Source organism: Crocodylus porosus, unplaced genomic scaffold (assembly GCF_001723895.1).
Source record: "Crocodylus porosus isolate Cpor-Errol unplaced genomic scaffold, CroPor_comp1, whole genome shotgun sequence".
Lineage (NCBI taxonomy): Eukaryota > Metazoa > Chordata > Crocodylia > Crocodylidae > Crocodylus > Crocodylus porosus.
The window spans coordinates 20,456,016-20,479,264 of NW_017728909.1; the positions used below are offsets into that span (position 1 = coordinate 20,456,016).

The 23,249-nt window shown below is 51.9% G+C and overlaps 1 protein-coding gene across 1 annotated transcript in view; it reads left to right on the forward strand.

Moving 5' to 3' along the window:
- Positions 1-23,249, forward strand: part of DNAI1 (dynein axonemal intermediate chain 1) — a 215,699-nt gene that overhangs the window by 110,628 nt on the left and 81,822 nt on the right. Inside the window, exons 13-15 of the mRNA XM_019531683.1 lie at positions 3,250-3,339; positions 8,750-8,837; positions 13,300-13,379. Coding sequence (XP_019387228.1) covers positions 3,250-3,339; positions 8,750-8,837; positions 13,300-13,379 — 258 coding nt within the window. The remainder of the gene's footprint in view (positions 1-3,249; positions 3,340-8,749; positions 8,838-13,299; positions 13,380-23,249) is intronic.

A 23,249-nucleotide genomic window follows, 5' to 3' on the forward strand; every position in this document is an offset into this window, starting at 1 on the left:
GGGCAGCGTCCCAGGCTGTGGAAGACAAAGGACAATCATGACCTTCTCAGATGTGGGCTGCGCCACAGCTCTCCGTCTGCTGATCGCCTCCGGATGGGATTGCTAACGTGTGCTGCTCGGGGCGAACCCTGAAGACTCCTTGACACGTCTGCAAATGCACTGTGCAGCTGCCATCATGCCTTGTGATGCCTCTCGCGAGGAGTGCCTGACGTCTGTGCGGTGCCCTGCAGCTGGCTTCCACGCACCGTTCAGATCGCTTTGTTCTGTGTCCTAAATGCTTCGTGCCCTTGCTCCCTTAGAAGCCATGTCTCGGTGTATTTGGTCCAGCAGAGCACTTGAGCTCACGACTCTCAGGTTTAAACAGCCCAATTGTGGTGACAGGTACTTCCCATGAGAAGGCAGCAACACGGGAATTTGCTTCTCCTACTGCAGCCTGAGTCAGTTTGCCTTGAGGACATGCTACAAGGCTTACCTGTTTATCCCATCTGCTTGAGGAGATGGGTTGAAGAGGATGTGTCTGAGCTAAGGGAGAGTTTTCCTAATGCTTTGGGCAGGGGAGAAAAAGCCTGCGATTCCAAATACGTTTAGGGACCCCTCCATTACCAAGGGCCAGATTCTTAGAGGCGTTTGCTAACACATCCCCATAGCATCTCCTTCCTTCTGGAAACAGCCTACCTGTTGGCACGGGTGAGGCAGGTGCTACAGAGGGTGGGAGAGACCGCTGGGACACACTCTCCGTCACAATTTCTGCCTACCAAGAACTGGGCCACACAACTTCACTAGCGCCTAAAACGATTTCAGTGTTGGGTCAAGGGTTCCCAGGGAGTACCCAGCAGTGCCAGCCGTTGGCAGCAAGGGATCAGCATCACACGTCGATGGTCGTGGAGCAGCCATTCTCAGTGCGGGTGCCCATTTCCTAGCCATGTGAAAACAGTGTCCGTGCACCACTGGAACAAAGTCGCTGGCCCTTTCTTGTTGTTGGCGTCTTGCATTGTGCACTTCCTTCTGTGTGGAGCAGCGGGGAGCATTGCTGATACCTGCTGCCCGTGACCTACCACTCATAACCGTCCTGATCAAGGGAATCTTAAGCCATATGCCACCCGATCAGTTCGTCTGCAGTCATATCTCAGCCAGATTGGTAGCATATCAACAGATGCTAATGTGGAGTTCCTCCACTTTTCTTTTTCCTTCCTCAGAACAGCATGTTCTAGGTAGAAACCTTTTCATGACAGCATCAATGTTTCTTCAGCAAGTCCCTCACTCCATTTTCATGCTCCATAAGACTTCATCGTACACACAATTTTTTTTAATAAGATCAATGATTTTTTCCCCCATGAGAGCAGTACCAGCAAACCCAATACCTCTAATGATAGTATTGAGAAACCTGCTTCTTTTTTTTCTTTTTGACAATACCACCTAGACTGTCCTAAATGAAGGATTTGGTAACCTCTATGATAATCAGATTCATTTATAACATGTGACGGTTAGAGAAATACATTGACTGTTGTATCTGGACAGAGACAAATACACCTTGGACATCACAAGGGCAGGCTTTGTAAGTCATAGTGCCCGTGCTCAGCTGATGGATGCCTGTGGAGGTGGGAGTGGGTAGACCTGGTGGCAGATCATCTTTTACTCCCCACTCTCATTGAATTTCTAGTTTGGGAAATCAGAGCAATCTCGGCACTTTCAGTCCAGCTGCAGTTTCTCCGACAAACCCCCGATCGTTTATCCACGTTCTGATCTCTCTCCCTGCACGGTCGCATTGAAAAGGCAAATCCTCTTACGCTGCCGAGACTCGAAACCACGGAGGAGGATTTACATGTTAACAAGAGAAGTTCTATCCCCGGCGCAGCCCGTTAGCTCCAGCCCCTCTGCTGCCCTTTGCGGAGGGGTGACACCCCTTGGTGCTAAACCTGCTTCAGTAGAGACCTCATGTGGGGCCCTGTCCTACTCGTGGACTCCTCTGGGACCTGGATACATGTGATAAAGAGCAGTTTACTCAGGAAATGATGTCTGAGTCCCCTGCAAAATATTTAAGGATGTTTAATCCTTAAATGGATTAATTTAATGTTTGCAAAGGAAGCCAAGCCAACAGCTGCAAGGTACAGTGAGGACGGCTGCATGAGCTGCCAACTCCTCCCCTACCGTGATGCAGAGGGGGTCTCCAGGCTCGTGGCTCCTGAGGTGGGGACCGATTGTGAGAGTGGAGGGCACCCCTCCACTAGAGATTGCACCAATAGAGCCAGCCAGCACCTGGGTTACCAGGCCTCCATCAGACTGGAGACAGCCCTGGAGTGCTGGTCACGGTGCAAGCTGACATAGGTGCATTCAAGTGAGGAACAGGCTATTCCTCTGAGGGTCTCTAGCAAGTGATTGGGGTAGCTGCTCTTCTCTCCCATGCAACATCTAACCCCTGCCTAGTAAGGCTACTGGGATTGACCCAGTGGGACCTGAATGCAGCGCAGAGGAGCCTCTCCACACTGCACAGCTGCTGGAAGCCATTGCTGAGAGGGCAAAGCTCCAAGGCAAAGTGCCTTCCCCTGCCTTGTGCAGAACATGTGGGAAGGCGGTGTGTACAAGGTTTGGCAGGACACAGCACCTTATTTTGGCCAAAAGTCAGCTTTGGAGAAGGGAAAGGGGGCATCATCTCCAAGCTGAGTGGCCTGTCCTGCCAGGGGAGGGGAATGCCACAAGTTTGATGAAACTCTGAAAGCCCTTGGGCTTTGACTGCCTTGCCTGAGTTTTGTGTGTCACTGTTACGCACTGTGGGAGGCTTGGACCACCCTTTGAGCTCATGATTTACAGGCCTGGTTGAACTTGTTGGTGCAGAGCTTTCTTTGCAAACCCTTTATGCCCTGATCCTGCAATTTGAAGTGTACAGGAGGGCCCCTCTAGCTGCTGGATTTCATGTGGTTGTAAACATCCCACTACTGTCAGTGGGGCTTCATGGGTGTGCAGGGATTTGTTTGCATGGATCAGACCATAGCATCTGGGCTGGCTTTGCAACACATGGCACAGAGCAGGTGAGTGATGGGGGCATCAGCATCATGTCGGCCCTTCTTTTTCTTGCTCTTACCTCTGCGGGTCCCCGACGCTGGCAAGAGGGAGCACTGGTGTGTTACTGCAGAATACCAAGGGCTCCCGGGGGAAGGAGACCCGTTTAGTGGAGATACTGCTCCTACCAAGAGCTCGGTAGTTCTTCTGCCTGAAGTGCTGCCGTGCTAACTCTGTGTGTTTGTTTTTAAGGTCAAGTGGCAGAAGGACGACATGGACAATAATTTGAACTTCTTCTCCATCTCATCTGACGGGAGGATTGTGTCCTGGACTTTAGTTAAGGTGAATGTTATGTTGTGGGGATTCTTCCAAATTGATGCTAGTGTCCCGTCAGCAGTGTGTGTATCTGACTAGTTGTAATGAGTTTGGGATGGCCAACACTGCAGCAGGAGAGCCTGGTTCTCTGCGTAGGACCCCCATGGTTAATATGAGGGCCAGACACAAACAGGGCAGAACAAGGCCTTTCCATTGCTCCTCCTCCAAGGAAATGATCACTGGGAGGCTTCTCAGGAAGGGAGACACAAAGCTTAAACCCTCTGGTCAACTCAGCCAGCTTTTCCCTGGAGAATACAGCTCCAGAAGAAGTTCATCAGTTGATTTGCTTGATGTCTAAGGTGCAGTCTGTCACCCCCTGGCTCCTTTCCGCACCAGCACCCCTATGGTCTCCTTGGTTCACCTGCCACCTCTTGTTGTTAAATGTTAATCGCGCCAGCCATCAGTTCTACCACAGAGACCCCTCAGGTGCCTTTCTCCACAACTCTCATCACTGGGCTTTCCCAGTTCTGGCCCAGTCAGTGCAAACTCCTCAGCCACTACTCATTAGCCACTGCCTCACCGACCTATTTGCCTCGTGATTGCTTTCTGTCCCAGAGACTTTACCAGTCCCAGAGGCCTTGTTAGCCTCAAATTGTCCCTATGGGCTTGTAAGCCCAGTTCAGTCCACAGGAGCTGCTGCCCCCAGTCACTTTTCCAAGGCTCATTAGTTCAGATCAATTTGCAAGTGTAGCACTCACACAACAGTGTTTCCCAGCAGCCTCCCATCCAGCTGTCCCATGCCTCGCAGCCAGGCTTCTGCCATTAGGGGTATACTTTGCCCCAAAATAAGCAAAATGCAGTTCATAGAATCATAGAAATGTGTGTGGGAAGGGACCTCAGGGGTCACATCTAGTCCAACCCCTGCTCAAAGCAGGACCAGCCCCAATTACATCATCCCAGCCAAGGCTTTGTCTACTTGGGTCTTCAAAACCTCCAAGCATGCAGAGTCCACCACTGCTTTGGGGAGCCTGTCCCAGTGCTTTACTACCTTCCTCGTGAGCAAGTTCTTCCTCAACCTCAACTTCCCTTGCTGCAACTTGACCCCATTGCTCCTTCTTCTGTCATCTTCACCATGGAGAACAGCCCAGCTCCATCCTCTTTGCAACCCCCCTGCAGGGAGTTGAAGGCTGCTGTTCAATAAAGGGGAAGAATCGCTGCCCTCTATCTGCTGGCGCCACTCCCACCAATGCAGCCCAGGATGCCATTAACTTTTTTGGCAGCAAGGGCACACCGCTGACTCCTGTTTAGCTTCTTGCCCACTGTCACCCCCAGGTCGTTTTCTGCAGAGCTGCTGCCCAGCCAGCCACCCCCATTCTGTACTGGTGCATGGGATTGATCTGTCCATGGGCAACTGGTGCCACCTTAGTCAGGGGGGCCCCAGTGACCAGTCAGCAATGGGGGGGATCCCCCCGCAGCCAATCTCACTGACTTGGGGGGGTGAGGCGGGGGAGTCCCCCCACAGCAAAACTCAACAACTGGGAAGAACTGGCTCCTGGAAGAAGTGGCCGCGGTGCTACATCTGGCGCTCCCACTCCCTGGCCGGCACTCACAGTGAGGGCACCGATGCTCCCGCCTGCCCCACCACCCATTGCCTAAGCCGGAAGTATGGCCTCATCAGGGGGTGCACCAGTGCTCACAGGGGTGCACATGCACCCCTGTGCACCCTCTACGTGTCACCACTGGTTCTGTCCTAAGTGCAGGACTTTGCACTTGTCCTTTCATAGATTTCATAGACATCAGGGCTGGAAGGGACCTCGGGAGATCATCAAGTCCAGCCCCCTGCCCAAAGGGCAGGAAGTCAGATGGGGTCACAGGATCCCAGCAAGATAAGCATCCAATTTACTTATTGAACCTTATGAGATTTCCTATGGTCCAATCCTCCAATTTGTCAAGGTCTCTCTGAATCCTAGCCCTGCCCTCCAGGGAGTACCTGCTACTCCCTTCAGCTTGGTGTCATTTGCAAACGTGCTGAGGGTGTGCCGCATCCCATCTTCCAGGTTGTTGATGAAGATATTGAACAAGACCAGCCTCAGGGCTGACCCCTGGGGCCCTCCACTTGAAACCAGCTGCCAGCTAGGCATTGAGCCATTGATTACTACCTGTTGAGCCTGACAGTCCAGCCAGTTTTCTATCCACTTTACAGTCCATTCATCCAACCCGTACTTCCTCAGCTTGCTTGCAAGAATGCTGTAGGAGACTGCATCAAAAGCTTGCTAAAGTCAAAGTACATCAGTCCACTGCTTTCCTTGCATCCACAGAGCCAGTCATCTCATCACAGAAGGCAATCAGGTTGGTCAGGCATGACTTGCCTCTGGTGAGTCCATGCTGACTACTCCTAACCACCTTCTCCAAGTGCTTAGAAATGGATTCTTTGAGGACCTGCTCCATGAGTTTTCCAGAGACTGAGGTGAGGCTGGCTGGTCTGTAGTTCCCTGGATCTTCCTTCTTCCCGTTCTTAAAAATATAGGCTCTATTATATGTAGCCTTTTCTGGTCATTCAGGACCTCCCCTAATCGCCATGAGTTTTCAAAGATTAGTTCCCTGAACCACCAGTTCAGCTCCTGCCAAGATGCCTTTGCCCCAGGCCTCCCTCCGTATCTTCCAGGTTATTCCAGCTCCAGCCCTTCTGGGCTTACTCAAAGTTTGCAGTTTGCAGTTAGTGGCTTGTCGTTCACAGCTCTCCTCCGGGAGCTCCTCCTCCATCGGCTGCCTAGGCCAGACTGCCCAGTTCCTCTCCTGCTTTGGGCTTATGTAGCCCCTGGCTCCATCTCTTCTGGTCACAGCAGACCTGTTCCTAAAGTAGCCCCTCTCCCTTTTTTAAATGTTTATTGACTCTCAGTAGCATTTCTCTTTCCCATCGATCTGCCACACTACCACTTCGCCATTTCAGGCTTCCCTTTGATGGAGATGAAGAAACCCCCATCTTTGGGTGCTGCTAGGCTCCCTCACTTTGACTGAGATTGACAGAGAGAGAGAGACAGAGAGAGATCAGTGTAAGCCTCACTTGCTTTTGTATCTAGCCAAGGGGCACAGGGCTGTGTAGAAAGGAGTGGTCTTCAAATAAAACAATCTGAGCCGTCCAGTTAAAAAGGCTGCTTTTATTTTTCCTGCATTCTGCAGCTCTCTGAAGGCTGGGGGTGGGGCAAAGTAACCAGCTAAAAAGTCGTTTTGTCTTCTGCTCCCTCCACCTACAAAGCTTAAGTCAGGTCCGTGCAGACTCTAGACACGCAGAGGGGATGCACTGCCAGGGCAGCATGAGCTGGCCGGGGCCTTCCCGTGTGCACCCACACATCCACTCCCGTGCACATGCTTCAAACCTGGAAATGCGCCGGAGAGGCCAACCTGGGAACCCCTCTGTGCTCATCCTCAGGACCTCAGTTTCTGGCTAGAGAGCTGAGGGAGCCTGGGGGCTGCCTCAGCAGCAGATCTCTGGGTTTGGAGTATGGGAGTAGGCGGGTGGGACGTGCTGGGGAGTGTCCTAGCAGGTCAAATCTGCCCTGCCTAGCAGGGATGTGCCACCACCATGCTGAAGACACATCTTTAGGCTCTTGCTATGTAGCAGTTTGTATAGCTCATGGCTTCTTACACATCACTTTGGACTTCAGCCACTGAGTCTGACTGGTTTTAATTCACACATAGCAAGAGAGAAGCGCTGACAGCAGCATGCAAGAACGTGCAAGTCGCAGGGGTCCTAACAGCTCTGGTGGGCAGGTGTGAGCAGCACCAGCATCCTCCACCTTCCCCTTCAGGGTGTGGGCCAAGCAGGTGTAAAACTCCCAAAGGTGTTAGGAAGCTGCTGGGAGCAAGTCTGACTTGCACCTCCTTTTGCAACACCCCCCATGAACTGCAGTACTGAACAGATGATCGTCAGGCTGTTTCTACCCTTACTACAATAGGACTCCCCTGGCATGGCGTGGCTGAGCAGAACTGCCGTCTCTGCCTGTGCTCTGCACTGACCGAGGCTGGGATCACCAAGGTGAAGATTTACATTTTGTTCTCAAGCTGCTCCACTGAAAAATCTAAAAATTGCCTGAAAACATACAATCCTCACCCAGGGTGCTCCTTAATTTAGTCTTTAATTCTTTGTTCTTTTATCTCCTCCCCTCGCCCCAGGGTATTCCCACATTCCCTACCAGCTCCTATTATGCAAAAATATTCTAATCCCTGAATATATGCTCAACCATTGTACCCATTCACTGTTTCCTTGTACCCCCCACCCCGTCTGTCTGCCACCTGTCCCATGCTTAGATTGTACGCTCTTTGGGGCTTGCACTTCCTTGTTCGGGGTTTGTCCAGGGCCTAGTCCAGTGGACTTCTGGTTGCTGGCTAGGCCTGAAAGGAGTTATGATAATGCAGATCATAACATGCGGCATTCATCCCCGACGCAAGCACCCAGCTGTGTCTGCCTGGCACTTGATTCTCAGCAGTTGAGTGCTAGGCTGCAAGCTGCATTTATAATAACAGGAAAACTGTAAAGGACAGGAATGACCAAGGTAGGTGTCCCCTCCTCTTTGCTTGCCACCACAGCATGACTCTAGTGTTGGATGAGTAGCAACCGAAGGACCTGCCACATGCTCACGTTAAAGCTGACTAGAAACCATCTATAGAGTCATTACACATTTGTAGCTGCTTGGCTCTTTTTGGAGCTGGATGGACATTTCTATGGTGTGATCATTACTTTGACTGTGTCTAAACCTACTGTGCGATTAACCAGTTAATTGCACAGTAATTACTTTGCACATGTGGCCAGTCGTATTTGGCATGTGTTTCCAATCTAAATTTATTGCCTGATTAACCATTGAATTGTGTGGTATATGTAACGTGTGACAGGGGCCTGAAGTTCTCTTTTCCTGTATCCTGGGTTACAGAAAGTGAAGTGTGATCTGCTGATTGTCATGACATGAGCACTCTCCTCCCCATGTTGCCTAAGTTCTCCAAAGCTGCTCATTTCGAGTGCCCTTTTTCCCCCCTGAATATTCAGTCTAAAATTCCTCGGACCTGAGTTCAAGAGATACCAAAACCATCTGGCCCAGCCCATGGCCAGGACTTCTGAAAACAAATCAGGCCACATAGATGCCTAAATAATAGGGTTCAAACCTCAAAAACTTTGACCCAAGACTCCAGTGTGTCTAAGCCAGGTGTGTGCACCTTCTACAGTGGGTGAGTGTGAAAGTATCAATTTCCTGGGAAAGAGAGGGGGAGCTCTCATTAGCTCTCAGCTAGCAAGCTGCCAGTTGGTGGCATGAAACATTAAACAACTTTCTGCACAACTTTTTAAAATTCCTTGCCCAATCATGCCATTTCCAAGCGAGGGATGTCACAGTATTGTTGCCACAAAAACTGTTATTAATCCCCAGTCTCTCTCCTCTGCCTGCAGAATGAGCTGGTTCATACAGATGTCATCAAGCTGGTGGTAGAGGGAGCAACAATAGAGGGGCCAGAGGGACTGCAGCTGCACACAATTGGTAAGAGCCCAAGTCCTTACCACCCTGATAATTACCAACACAGAGCCTCTAATCAATCATTCACACACATTAGAGGAGAGAACGGGCTTGGAAGGGGGTGGTCCTGGGGAGAGACTTGTGAAGGAAAGTGGCTTTTCTTGCATGTTAGTCAATATATACGAAGAATCACTGTGTAGTGCTGGTCACTAGCCTGGTTGAAGGGTTGAGGCTCAGGCCATGTCTTCACTGCCCTGTCCTGTGAGCAGTGAGATAAGCTTCTCACTCAGTCTCCTGCAGACAAAGCACTCAGATCAATTTTGTCTTGATGTAGCAAATCAAGGTCAGCTTTCAACCTTACAATGGTAGGGGGCTGACCTGGACTGACACATTTAAATGAAAATAAGAGGTGCCTGGTCTCCATTAGGATCTCACAGCCTGAACTAGCTCTCCTGCAGGCTTTTTTAGTTTTAATTTATTTTTTGACAGTGAAGATAGAGCCAGAGTTTGCAGAAGAACTGTCCTCTTTCCACATTAATGTTCTGTGGACCGCTCTGTACTACTCTGTAGTGAGGGCAGGTCAGCGTATAAAATAGCTGGACTTCATCCCAGCTCACTTGCGAAATTCTCTGTGGCCTGTTTGCTATTTGTTAACGGTGCCATGGAACCAACTTCCAAGGATTTTATGCTTCAGTGTTATGGAGGATGACAAGTGTCCAGCAGTAAAAATACCACAGCAGCACCCTCCGAGGTCCCATTTCATCAGGCTCCAGATTGGTGCTTGGAAGCTGAAGCAGTTTGCACTTTGCTTTCCCTGAGTTCCATATGCTTATGGGCTGTTTCTCTAAGGTTGTGCTACTTGCTTTCAATGCTGGGGAAAAAGCCACGGCCTACTGTTAAATATACTCCCTATAAGCCTGTAAGGCTCTCCTTTTGTCACTCTTCCCATCCCATGCTTTGCCTCTTACATCCCTCTGTCTGCTTGAACAGCCTCCCTCATCCTGTGTGCCAAGAACCCTCTCTGTGTGGCTTCAGGCACCTCCTTAAAACCTGTTTTCTAACATGCTTGTTGCCACTGTAATTTCTACCTATGGAGGTTGTAACTCTTGATCTTCTGCACGTCTTTGAGCCTTGAGAGCAGGCAGGATGGCTTTGTCTTTTCCCAAAAAATGTGAATGTCACACCTCACTGACAACCCATAGACTCCTAGGGCCTGTCATTAATCCATGCCTACCATCTGCCATGGTGATGTGCAGCTTCCCCTACCTGTGTTAGCATGTACATTAGCGTGGAGGACATTTCCTCTCAATCCTACTTCATCAAGAGTCGCTGTTCTGAATTTTCACATGAAGTTGTGGAAGGCGTTTCCCGAGGGCTGAAGCGTTCTGCCTCCAGAGTGCAACATAAGAGGCCTCAATGACCTACAAGCAGCAATGACTGGTGCCTCCTTTTCACAAAAGACACAGCACCCTTGGGTCTCAGCTCTCCGGAAGGGGATGAAGGGAGAGTAGACTCTTTCGTGTTAATAAAGTCATCCTGGTGAAGCATCTCTTCCTTGAAGCACACCATCCCGCTATTCCATTTAGCTTCTAGCCCACTACCATGCTATCTGAGGCCACGTCCACATGAGCAGGGGCATGTGTTTGCAGCAGCACAAACACACAGAAATTTGTGCTGCTACTTTGTGCTGCAGTGCATGCCCCTGCTCATGTGGTCTGCAGCTAGTCAAGGAGCGGCATGTGGAGACAGAGGAGCAGCCAGCCGAGCTCCCTGGGCTGTCTGTCTGCTTCCCTGCCTCAAGGCACACTGCTCCAGCTGCTCTGCGGCTGTCCAGGGTGCAGCGTGCCTGGAGATGGAGGCCCCACATGCAGAGCCCTCACTCTGGGACACACAGACAAAGGAGCAGCCAGCCCAGGGCTGCCTGCTCCTGTCTCGAGGTGGCACAGTGCCCCCGCCAGCTGGGAAGTGGCTGGCAGGGGCGCAGTGTGTCCCAGAACAGGGGCTTTGCAGCACGCAGAGACAAGGGAGCAGGCAGCCCTAGACTGGTTGCTCCCCCATCTCTGCATTTGTCCCAGCACGCTGCACTTTGACGTGCTTTGTGCTGTTTTTTTGTTAGGGTTTATTTTTTGCTCCTGGGAAATCCTGGTAGCAAATTTTGCCCAAGCACTGAAAATTAGCAGCGTTGGGCACAGTTTAACCTGCAACATGTTAAACATGCAACATGTGTTGTTTGTGGTGCGGCAAAGAGATTTGTGGCATCACAAAATGCACATGCCCGCACGTCTGAATCCAGCCTGAGTGTCGAAGAACTAAAGATGGAAATGTGTCATATGAGTTTTCTTCTCTGTTCCTCCTCAAGCAGGAGAAGCCATGGCTAGGAGTTTATTCTTAAAAAGAGCTTTAATTGACTTAATTGATACTACATCTTTGGAAGAAAGCAAGTTTTTGGTGAATAGTATTTAGACCAGGGGTGGGCAAAATATGGCCTGTGGGCTGGATGCAGCCCACCAGGCAATTTCCTCCAGCCACCAGACCCCACCAACTAATGATACCTCACCTAGCCTGCGCCCCTTGCTCCCACCCTTGTGCACGGAAAGGCCTGGCCCAGCCAGCACACCGCTTCCGGGCAGAGTCCCAGGACCTGCACAGCAGGGGGTGGGGAAGGCAACTGGCTCCATCACATGGGGCTTCCCTGGTGGAGCGCGAGGAGCTGCACATGCACTGCAGAGAGCCCCAGGTGATAGAGGTGGGCCAGCCTGGCTGTGCTTCTTGCCACCAAGGGCAGTGCTGGCTGGAGCTGTGCACCGCCAGACAGCAGTGCCTGCACGGGCCACGAGCTCCCCAAGCACCTGCCACCTGCTGCTGCTGCCGGCAGTGGGGGCTGTGCACCCTGGGGTGGAATGTGGTGGGGGTCTCCATACTCCCCAACCTGCCCACACCTAGCCCACCTCAGCTCTGCACTCCCATTGCCCCCCTGGGCATGGCCTCCACACTCCCGCCAGCCCCACACTCTACGCTCCTGCCTGGCTGTAGCTCCCGCTCCCCCGCCCAGAGCAAGCGCTGCAGCAGGGAGACGAGGACAAGCCACTGGCCACCGGGGAAGCTGAGCACATCCCCCCGCAGCTGCAGCAGTGGCAGCAACAGCCCCTCCGGGAAGCCACATGCTGGCTGGGCTGGGCCCTTCCACGCACGAGAGTGGGAGTGAGGCGCACGGGCTGGGCCCAGCAATGAGTTGGTGGGTGCCTGTGAGCTGGACGAAATGGCTGGGCAGGTTGGATGTTGCCCATGGGCCGTATTTTGCCCGCCCCTGTGATGGACAGTGCTTTCAGGGAGGGGTGTCTGACCTCCCAGGGCCACCCGGGAATCCCTAGAAGTATTGTCATATCTCGTAGGAAAGAGCAGGTTGGGTCTGGGCTAGAATCCGAAATCTTACATGTAGATAGACAAGCCATTAAAACAATTGAAATGATAGTGTTTTAGAGCTGAGCATTGTAATGTTTCAGCTGTCCTGTCTGTTTTCCTGTAAATGGACCCTGAACTTTGTAAACTTTAAACTGGAGTGAAAGACTTTGGGAGATACAGCAGTTTAGCTTCACTCTTCTTTCTTAGGTGCAGACAGACAAAACAGCCCTATAGATTCAACTGATGTGGGTAACTCCTGCCTCACCCCTGCCTGCTTTTAAAATGGCTTAGTGTTATACTTGTCCATAGCCTTCAAGATGTGAGGAACAGTTAAAGATGAGGTCTGAAGCATCCTTGTTTGAAAGGCTCTTGGTAAAAGGATTTGCATTTTCTGGCTAGAATCTGACCCCAGAGAGAGAAAAGGAGTCCTAGTTACTGGCTATAGAAATGCAGCGGCAGAAAACCTGGACATTTGTGCTGCCAGAGCTTCTCTTAGCCTCTGCAGTCTGTTTAGCAGGCGCTTTGGATGCAGTTGTGTTTGGAGCTAGGGGGTTGTCTGTCCTTCTTTCTTGTCAGCTGGAAGCTTTCAAGGTGTCTTTCTATACCTGTTGTCCAGTTTGCACCATTACCTTTTGTAGAGACTGAGTTTTTACCGGCAGCCACACGTGTGGCGTGCATTAGAATATCAGGCTGCCGCTTGCAGGGACCTGTATACCCAAGCTTAACTTTCCTGCTTCAGCTGGTTGCTCCTCTTTGTTGAGTCTTGTAACCAGTCTGAGAGGCAGTGTGGACAGGGGGTTGGAAAGGGACCTGGAGACCTGGCTTCTGCTGCTGACCTGCTGGGTGAACTTCTCCAAATCACTTCCCTTCTTTTGGGCGTTTATTTCTGCTCTTGCCCTTTGTCTACCCTGTCTCAGCTGATTGTGGCTCTGGAGCAGGTGCTATCTTAGTAGGCATTTCCATTGCAGTGAGGCCCTATTCTCACTTGGGACCTCTAGTCAATCTGCTAAGAAGTTCAGAAGTGATATCTGCAACCAGGCAGTATGACACCTCCCTGACTGACCACTCTCCCCTTCTCAACCAGGCTGTGGAACGTCGTTTGATTTCCACAAGAAGATTGATTACTTATTCCTCGTTGGCACTGAAGAGGGGAAGATCTACAAGGTAAAGGCTGTGTTTTACATCCCATCACTGCTGAATTTCCTGTCGGGTTGTTGTCATCCAAATGATTTTCCCAGCAGGCTCAGTCCTAGTAGTGCACTCAGGTCCGTGCACTACCTGTCTGGAGCCCCACTGGGTGCAGCACCCTGTCCCCTGAAAGCCAGTCCCAGAACGAGGAACTCATTGCTTGCTCCCAGTCCCCTTGTGATGAAGGCATGGAGTCTCCCATGGCTTTGGGGGTCTGCCAGAGGCCCTTCAGTTTGGGCATGGACCTCTAGCTCTGTATGGATGGTAGAACAAAGGCACTCGGGGTACTATACTACAGCACGCCCCTTCTCAGTGCCCTGCCGGCGGCACAAACAGCTCTGTGCTGAGCAGCTGTTGTGCTCTCAAGCCTTGGGGAAGGGGAGCCATATGTCAAGAAAGCAAGCATGCTCCAGTGCAGTGTCCTCTGTTGCTGTGCTCCAGCCTTCTCAGGGCTCCTGTGTAACATGGGGACAGCAATGCCTGCCTTGCAAGGGTGCTGTGGAGATTGCAGTTTTGCTCTCGTGAAGTATTTAAGCCTTCAATAGTTAGCTGGACTGGAGATTCAGTCTTTAGTGTTGTGTGCTAACTTTCAGCAGAGCATGTACACCGCTATCCTGGCAGCTTCGCATTTATCTGGTCAGCCTCTCCAAAATGCTGGCCTCTATGTATGGTCCTGTTGTGTTCATTTTGATGGAATAAATACTAATACGACCCCGCCTGCATTAGTTTTAGAAAGCTAAGAAGGGCTTGGAGCATCACATGCAGAACAGAGCCTGCTTAGTTACAGTGACCGGCACAGCGGGCAGCTCCCGGCAGAGTCTGGAAATGTATTCAGTGCCTTGATTCTGAGACAGGAAAGAGAATCCAAAGAAGGAGCACTTGGAAAGGGACGGGATGGTTATGTAATCAGCCTTTCAAAGACACTTGTCCACAGAATCATAGCCTTACAGAAAAGCAGGGTTGGAAGGGACCTCTTGAGGTCTAGTCCCACCACCTGCCTGAGTCAGCAGGATCATCTCTATCCAATCCATCCTGTATAAGCCCATTGTCCAACCTCTTAGCAAAACTACGGAGTCAGCCTCGACACAACACAAGACTTAACCCCCCAAACATTCGACAGGTAAAGCAGGGGGACAAGGCTCTTGGTTAAAATCTCTTACTGTGCCAAGCAGTCCTTCCTGCTGGAGAGGAACGTTGCATTGCTCAACCTTAACTTCTGAACGATGGTCCCTTCCTCTGTTTCGGCAAGGACAACTAGTACAAGGGGGGAAGCAATGTGGCTTTCTGTAGATATTCCCAGGGCAGAAGGTTGTCTGGGGCTTGCGGATCAGCCACAAGAGCAGTTACCCTGGACTCTGGCCCAGTACCCCTGTCTAGGACAGTGTCTGCCTTTCCTTTGCCAGCCCTCCTCCGGGTGGGCAGAGCTAGATGGGCCAGCTCACCCCATCCGGCTGTGCAGTGTACTCTGTGGAAAGTTGAGAGAGAGGAAGAGATGGGGGAGAAAGGGGGAGAAAGAGCTAACAGGACGCGGGTAACAGGGCGGAAAGGAACATCGCGGGGAAAGAGAAACAAGGCAGGTCTCGGGGTTTCGGCTGGGCTCCTAGCGGCTGCTGTGCTGCTGGATGGGGAGGGCGTCCCCATTGCCGTGCTGAGGCATGGAGTCCCGATGACGTGCTGATCTTTGAGGTTGATGAATGAGGGACAGTGTCTCTGGATGATGCAGAGTGACGGTCGCCCCTCACCCCCAAGTATCCCTTAGTTGTGAATCCCCTCTTATGCAGTCTTTCTCTCTGAGGATCCCAAAAAGGGGGATTTCGTACACCCATTTCATTCACCACAAGGCCTCACTTCCAGCACGCCCATACTGGTCCACTGGTTCCTAGTTCCCCAGACACGACCACAACCCAGCCTGCTGAGGTAGTCCAAGGGCTGTGTTCTTCGGATGGATTCAATCTCTCTTTCCATCAGTCATTACCATTTTGGATGGCTGGAACATTTTATAAGCTTTTGTTCACTTTCCCGTGCTTTATGTTTGTGTGCTAAGTAAGCCCTTTTTATTACAACACACGGCCTAAGTAGCTGGGCTGCACTGCTTCTGCCCCAGAAGGCTGGAGCCCCATCTCTATGAAATGGTTCACATCGGGGCGGTGGCCTGTTTTCCTTCTCTCTGCCGGACAGAGAAGCACATGTCCAGTGAGCTGCCCGGGGGCTTCCCTAAGGTGACTTTGCCACCTGAGTTTTGACTGAAAGGAGGGGCTAGACTTCAAGTCGGGAGCTGAGCAGAAAGCTGTTCTCTGCAGGGACAGAGCTATAGATTAATCATTTATTACAGGGATTTGAGAAGAAAATTTCAGAAAGGCATTTTTCTATCCGGAGGGATAGAACTTGCCAACAAACAGCATGATAATATGTTAATTTTTTAGCTGTGGCACAATTACAGTGAATTTCAGAAAATAGCCTGGTTAATAGCATTTCTGAAGCCAAGACATCATTATCTTAATTACACACAGGCCTATCTACTGCCCTTTTACATAGAGGACAAACTGCTCCTGCATTCATATGAACCCATGGCTCCAAACAGCCTCCTTGCTGGCTGTTTATGAATTGCTCCGATTGGTGTGGAAGGCGAGTTGGAGATGCACAGACCCGGACGGTTCAGAGCAAGGCTTTGAAACCCCAATTGCGGCTGTAAATCCTTTGGACAGCAGCAGTTCCTAGCCAATGGGCAGTCAATGGGAAATGGCAGCGCTCTTGGTAAGTCGCGCCACGGCTGCAAACCTACTGTGCCCAGCAGTGGTGCCCTCAAACATGTCCTGGGCTCCCTGAGCTACCTCAGGGCTCTGCACCACTGGGGCAGCCTCGTCGGCAGCGCGCACCCCAGTGCTAAGCAGATTTGGGTGCCCTGCTTCCAGCGAGGGAGCTAGCGCATACAGGCAGCCCGTCATGTTTGAGGGCATTGCTGCTGGGCACTGTAAGGTTTCAGTGGCCTCCAAATACCTGGGAGGAGAGAGAATGACAAAAGCTCCTCACTGCCTGAGAAAGCACAAAGCAAAAACCCAGGAAGCACCTTAGTATCTTGTTCCTAACGAATCTCTCTGAACCCTTTAGGTTCCAGTGGGTTTAAAAAAAGTGCCATCCCTGCCTGGCTGAGTCTGTCAGCATGGCAGAGCCCCGTTTTCAGCCTATTATGAGCCTCTTATGGGAAAAATATCCCTTTATTGGTTTTTACATTAAGCTGATACACAGCACTTCCATCAGCAACCCAGTAAAACCCAGCAGAATTATTAGTGTCTTGGTAGCCATCCATCCATCACCTGGGCAGGGAGAAGAGGGATGGTTTTGTGCCAGGTTGGTGTTGTTCGGTGCAGGCTGGAGTGCTGCCGGCCAGCTTTACAAACACATGCTGCAGCCTCAGAAGTCTCCAGACCTCTCCGTATCCCACTGCACTGCCTCACGTCCCTCTCGCCAGCTGCCTTGTTATCATGTGCCATGCTGCATTAGACAGGTTCCTTGTTTGACCATCATAACAGCTCTGCTGGCTTCCAGAGAACACATTTATCTCTCCTTCAATAGGAGAAAAATATCCCAAGCACACCTCAGGCAGCATTCAAGGCTTCAGACAGATGCTGCCATCCCCGGCTCTGGAGTCTGAGTTAGCTTTAAAACTTCTGTGCCTATGATCAGATGTCACAGTATTCAGTGGGGGAGGTGTTTAGCTCAGCTTATAATACACATTCCCCATGTGTAATTATCCAGATGAACAAGTGAAGGGAAAGGCTTGAGGAGCTAAGCAGAATGGAAAAGTTTAAATTTAGTCTGTAACAAAACCTCAGGCAGATTTCACATTTCCACTTGACATTTTTTTCCAATGGCTACGGTCCCTTTAAAATGATTCTGACTTCCCCGTTAGGAACGGATGCTGCCTGGGAGCTGTGGGCCTGAGCTGGCAAGGCGCACAGCTCCTTCGCTCCCTTTAAAGTCAGTGGGATCAGCATTGTGAATGGTAAGGCCTTGTAAACTTATTACTGGTCTCTTCTGTCTCTGTTTCTCTGAATCTCTGCCCTGTGTGGTCACCCTTGCAAGACAGCTTGTCTCTTGGTAGGGGTGTTACCAGACTTCACATTACGTAGTGGCACCGAATTCGTGAATGCTTGAGAAAGAATAGTCCGTTCTCTGAAGAAAGCATTTATTGAGCACAGCAATTTGCAATTTCAAGTATGCCACAAAGAACAACAGAAACACTCTGCCTAAGCTAAGGCACAGCCCAGTAAGACGCAGTGACAGCATGCACCACTTATCCTCACTTAAAATGCAAAATAACAAGCCAAAAAGACACGAGAAAGCCTTGCGTAGATTTTACGTAATCCTGAGGACAGAGCATCTTCTTGGAGCCAGGTATTCAGAAAGCCTCTTGGGAGATCTGCAGGTCTTCATAGGTGATAAGCAGGGGATCCCCCAGGCCTCATCTTTGCCTGGGTTTTTGTAGGGATCTGCACCCCCTTCTCCCCCTTGGTCCCTTGTGTACCCCAGGTCTCTCACGACTCATGCGTTCAGCCTCTTCTCAGGTACTCCAGTTTCTCACCCCTTGCAGGTGTTAAACATAAATGTAGTTCCCTGTGTTCTTAGGTCACACCAGCCCCTTTAAGCAGCCAGGCAGCCCTCCTCTGCTGCTTCAGGTCTGTCACGAAGCTCCAGAATCAGTTAAAGGGCCCCATGCTTGTGATGACTGTGCCAGGTCTTTGCCGACAAGGGCCAGGTGCGGCGGGCACCCTGTGAAATCTGCCCGAGGTTCTGTTACGTCCCTCGAAGCAGACAGGCGCGGGGGCGCTATGGTCTGCAGGGAAGCCAGGTACAGCTCTGCCTTCCAGACCCCCTTTTCCCTTCTGAAGTGGAGCACAGAGAGTTTCCACCTGGGCTTAGTGGGAAAGACAGCATGGAGGGGGCTGCAAGAGGGACAGTGAACAGCCTCTGCTCCCCCTCTGTGATGGGGCCAGGCTGAAGGGCAGGGACCTGCTGGGCATGTAGCCAAGGGCTCCTTTTAGCATCCCAACCCCGAAGGAAGCCCTGGGGTCTTGAAGAGACAGGCTGGTCCTTGAAAGCTGGAGCCAGTCTCAGCTACAACCATTATATTCCTTTCCTTTCTGAGCCTGGCAATCAAGCCTTGGGTCAGCCTCACGTACTCCAGCCAGCCAGCCTGAGGACAAGACACTGAGCTCACCGCAGCCTCCCTCCATGATGGCTGCAGTGTCCTCTGATCAAAACTGTGCCCAATTCTGTCTAGAGAAAGCCTTAAAAATAGTCCTCTGAATATTAATATCGTGGGATCCAGACAGCCGCTGGCCAGGATGCTTCTTGATTAAAGCCACAAGACATTAAAGGTCTTTCAAGTCAATAACTCGCGCCGACAGTCGAAGAAAGCAGCTTCTTTCACTTGTCAAATTACCCATGTCCTGCTTGCCTCTCCGCAGCAGAGCTGCTTTCAAAACTAAGCCAAATACACGCGTTTCCCCCCTCCCCTCTCCTCCCTTCTGATGAAGCACCAGCAGTTAGGGAGCATTGCTACAGCATGCACCGTCACAGCAGACTGCTGCAGGATAATGACTGCAGGCCCGGTGTCTCAGGGACGTGGCACTTGGACAGTAGTAGCAAACGTCTGATGAGCCTGATCTGCAAAGGGAGGTGATTCAGCAACGTTCATCTCCCAGAGCTCAGCAATCCTTTTGGGGCAGGTGCCATATTCCTGCAGCTGACCTCAAGCAGGGGACTTCATGGAGATACTGTAGTATGAATAACCTTAATCACTACTGGCATACAAAGGCAATGCGAGGGCAAAGACCAGTCAGAACGCAGACGGTGATCATCCCGCGGCATGGACAGCGCTAAGCTGCAGAGTCCCGATGGACCGCTGCCTGTGCAGCCAGCCTTTGCTTTGCAAGTCTCCCATTCCCTTAACGCTTCAGCAGGCCTAAGCTGATTGCATTGGGCATCCAACCTGCACCGCTTGCACACGTGGTGCATGGCAATATGAGGGGTCTGTGCAGTGAAACAAGAAAGCAAGCAGTTTAATTTCCAGAAAAAGATCCCAGGCATTAATGAGAGAAGTAGTTAGCTGTGACAGTCTGAAGTCAGGGAGAAAGCAGGGTAAGTTTGCATCTTATAGACTAAATCAGATGCATGGCACGAGCTTCCGAAAGCAGTGGGCTTACTTCAGATAGCATCTGGTGACGTAAGTCTACTGCTTATGAAAGCTTATACTATGTAGCTCTGATTGAGTTAGTTGTTGATAGAGATGCATGCCAGGGCCCCTCTGTGTGCATGTGTCTGGAGAGGCATTACCCCCTGGCTGTTTGGATGAGGAAACTGGTGTAGAGGTGCATAAGCATCAGAGCATTGGATACAGGGCTAGAAGGGAACTCCTGGGCCACCGAGCGGTCCCCTAGTGCTGCAGGCAGCCACATCATAGTCCCCTCTGGAAAGTTGTCATCAAGCATCATCTTATGTGAAGCGACTTCTACCAGGACTGCAAGTACTGAAGGACCTGGGGTCCCTCCCTCTGGGCCGGGGCACGAATCACTCTGCTCCCTACCGCACACGCACACTGGGCACTGTTCAGAAATCAGCCAGAGCCAAGGGGTCTAGCAAAGATAACCGGGGTTCACTTCTGCAGCTGTATCCAGAGCTGCCTTGCGTAACAGGAGCTCCTAAGGTGGCTCAGGTAGATCCAGATCTTACAAGAGCCCCTTAAAGCTGCAGTTCCCCACCTCCAGGAAAGGCAGATGAGGGAGAAGCAGAGGTGTGACCCTGACTCCAGGCTTCTCCCTTGGTATGCCAGCCTCCTTTCTCCCTGGCTCTCCAGCCCTGCAGCTGTTAACACTGTCTGCGGCCCCACTCTCGTTTGCCGGTCATTCGTTACAGCTGGCCCCCAGGCTTCCAGCCAGGCAGGCTCTTAACTGCTGATTACCTGCAGCTAGGTCTCAGCCTGTTGCTGGCCGAGCACCTCCTCACAGTGGGCGATGGACAAAGTTCCACCTGCTCGGGCAAAGGAGGGGCGGGCCCTGCAACTTTGGATCAGCTGAACAGATGGCTCTTGACCCCCTCTTTGTAAACTCCAGCCTAGGATGGAGCAGGCAGACCGGCGTGATTCCTCTGAGCGGGGCCTTGAAATGCAGAAGGAACATGAAGCTGTCTTTGGGCAATGCTGCAACTTCATGCACCTGACTTGGACAGAACAGAGCCCTGGGCTGACAGGCTCTGGGGCCCGAGGAGACCATACAACAAAGGCCTGCTGACTGCAACGAAAGGTGCCGCAGGGTGGTCTCCAGTGCCAGCTTTCAGATGCAAGCAGGGCAACGTGGGCCAGTCCGCTTGGGGCCATCTCCTGTCTCTGGCTCTGCTGGCCAGAGCTTGAAAGAGCCCGATGCCTAACTACAGGCACCTCCTGCCCTGGTGCAAGTGTGTGGGAGAGAAGAGGCTTCCAACATCTTGTTTCCACCCAGCACAAAGCTGGGCAGCATTTGGCCCTTTGTCACTGAGCATGACGTGACCAGACGAGGGGAATATTGACCCTGAAATCCAGTGCTTCAGAAGGGAGCAGAGCCTGACACAGAAACTGAGCACTTTGCAGGCTGCCACCAGTGCCCCAGAGTGGGTCAGCATTTATGATCTCTGTGCCACAATGGGTGGTAGCTCTAGGGATGCTTGTGGGCAAGATGGGCTCTTCCCGCATGCTGCAGGTTGGGTTCTCCAAGCTCCCACCCACTGAGCCCTTGCCAGCTGGAGCCTGACTGGCCGACCCCCTTGCTGTTGGGTCATTTCCCCAAGTGGTGTTAGGACCAGCTATGGGTGGGATCGGGGCTGCTGGAGCACCTGTCCCCAGGGGGCCTGGGGCAATTTCACCATGCGGGATGTGGTTGGAGGCTGTTCATGGCATTGCCTTCCATAGAATCATAGAAGTGGGGTTGAAGGGACCTTGTAGATCTGCAAGTCCAACCCCCGGCCTGGGCAGGAGAAAAACTGGGCTCAAATGACTCCACCCAGGTAGGCATCAAGCCTCTTCTTAAAGCCCCCCAGGGTAGGAGCCAGCACCGCTTCCCTTGGAAGCTGGTTCCAGCTCCTAGCCGCCCTGACCGTGAAGTCGTTCTTGCGGATGTCTGATCTAAACCTCCTCTCCAACAGCCTGTGGCCGTTATTCCTTGCCATGCTGGGGGGCGCTCGGGGAAACAGTGTCTCCCCCAAACCCTTCTGGTCCCCACTAGTGAGTTTATAGACAGTCACCAGGTCCCCCCTCAGCCTTCTCTTGTGAAGGCCGAACAGGATCAGGTCCCGTAGCCTCTCCCCGTAGGGCCTGCCCTGCTGCCCCCGACCATACGAGTGGCCTCCTCTGGACCCTCTCCATGCTGTCCACATCCCTCCTGCACTGCGGCACCCAGAACTGGACGCAGTACTCCAGCTGCGGCCTGACCGGTGCCGCATAGAGGGGGAGGATCACCTCCCTGGCTCTACTTGAGATGCATCTGTGGGTGCACGACACAGTCCAGCTAGCCCTACAAACCGTGACCTCGCATTGCCGGCTCATGTTCATCTTGGAGTCAGTAATGACTCCAAGATCCCTTTCCGCCTCCATGCTCTCAAGAAGGGAGTTTCCCGTCTTATAAGTGTGCTGCTAGTTACTGTTGCCCCTGTGCAGTGCCCTGCACTTGTCAGTATTGAAACACATCCTGTTTTTGCTAGCCCACCCTTGTAACCTATCCAGGTCTTGCTGCAGTTTTTCCCTCCCTACTAGCGTGCTCACCTCACCCCAAATTTCGGTATCATCAGCAAATTTAAACAGATTGCTTTTCAACCCATCATCCAAATCACTGATAAAGAGATTGAACAGTGCGGGCCCAAGGACCGAGCCCTGGGGGACTCTGCTGCCCACTTCCCCCAGGTCGAATATGACCCGTCCACCACCACCCTCTGAGCGCGACCCTTCAGCCAACCTGCAATCCATCTGACTGTAGGCATCAGTGCCACAGTCGCCCAATTTCTTAATGAGGATGGGGTGGGAGACGGTGTCAAAGGTCTTGCTGAAGTGCAGAAAGACTACGTCCATGGCGACACCTGCATCCATTGCCTTTGTGACCTGATCATAAAAGGCAATCAGGTTGGTCTGACATGACCTGCCCCTAATGACACCGTGCGGGTTGCCCTTGAGCATCATCTCTGAGGCCGGCCCATCGCAGATGTGCTCCTTGAGGATCTTCTCAAAGAGTTTCCCTAGGATTGAGGTAAGACTGATGGGCCTATAGTTGCCCGGTTCTCCCTCCTCCCTTGTTTAAAGATGGGGACCATGTTGGCTACCTTCCAATCAGTCAGCACCTGGCCCGAGCACCACGAGCGCTCGTAAAGCCGTGCCAAGGGCCCTGCAATAACCCCTGCTAGCTCCCTCAACACCCTGGGGGGGAGAGCATCTGGACCCGCTGATTTGAACACATGCAGCCCCTCCAGAAGCTCTCTAACCCGATCCTCCCCAACCTGAGGTCTGGAGGCGTTCCCCTCGAGTCTGTCTTGCTTCCCGGTGGGGAAGTCCCGGTCCCTGCACAAGAAAACGGAGGTGAAGAATTGGTTAAAGAGGTCTGCTTTCTCCTCTGGCGCAACCACCAGATTGCCCAGAGGATCTTGCAGGGTCCCCATGTTTCCTGGTGCTTTATTCATCCTCCCTCTATATTTGATAAAGGACTTTTTATTATCTTTGATCTTGGACGCTCGTCCTAGCTCTATGTCCACCTTAGCTTTCCTGACAGCCCCCCTACGGGCCGGATCAGAGGAGGTATACTCCTCTTTGGAGATAGCTCCCCCCTTCCA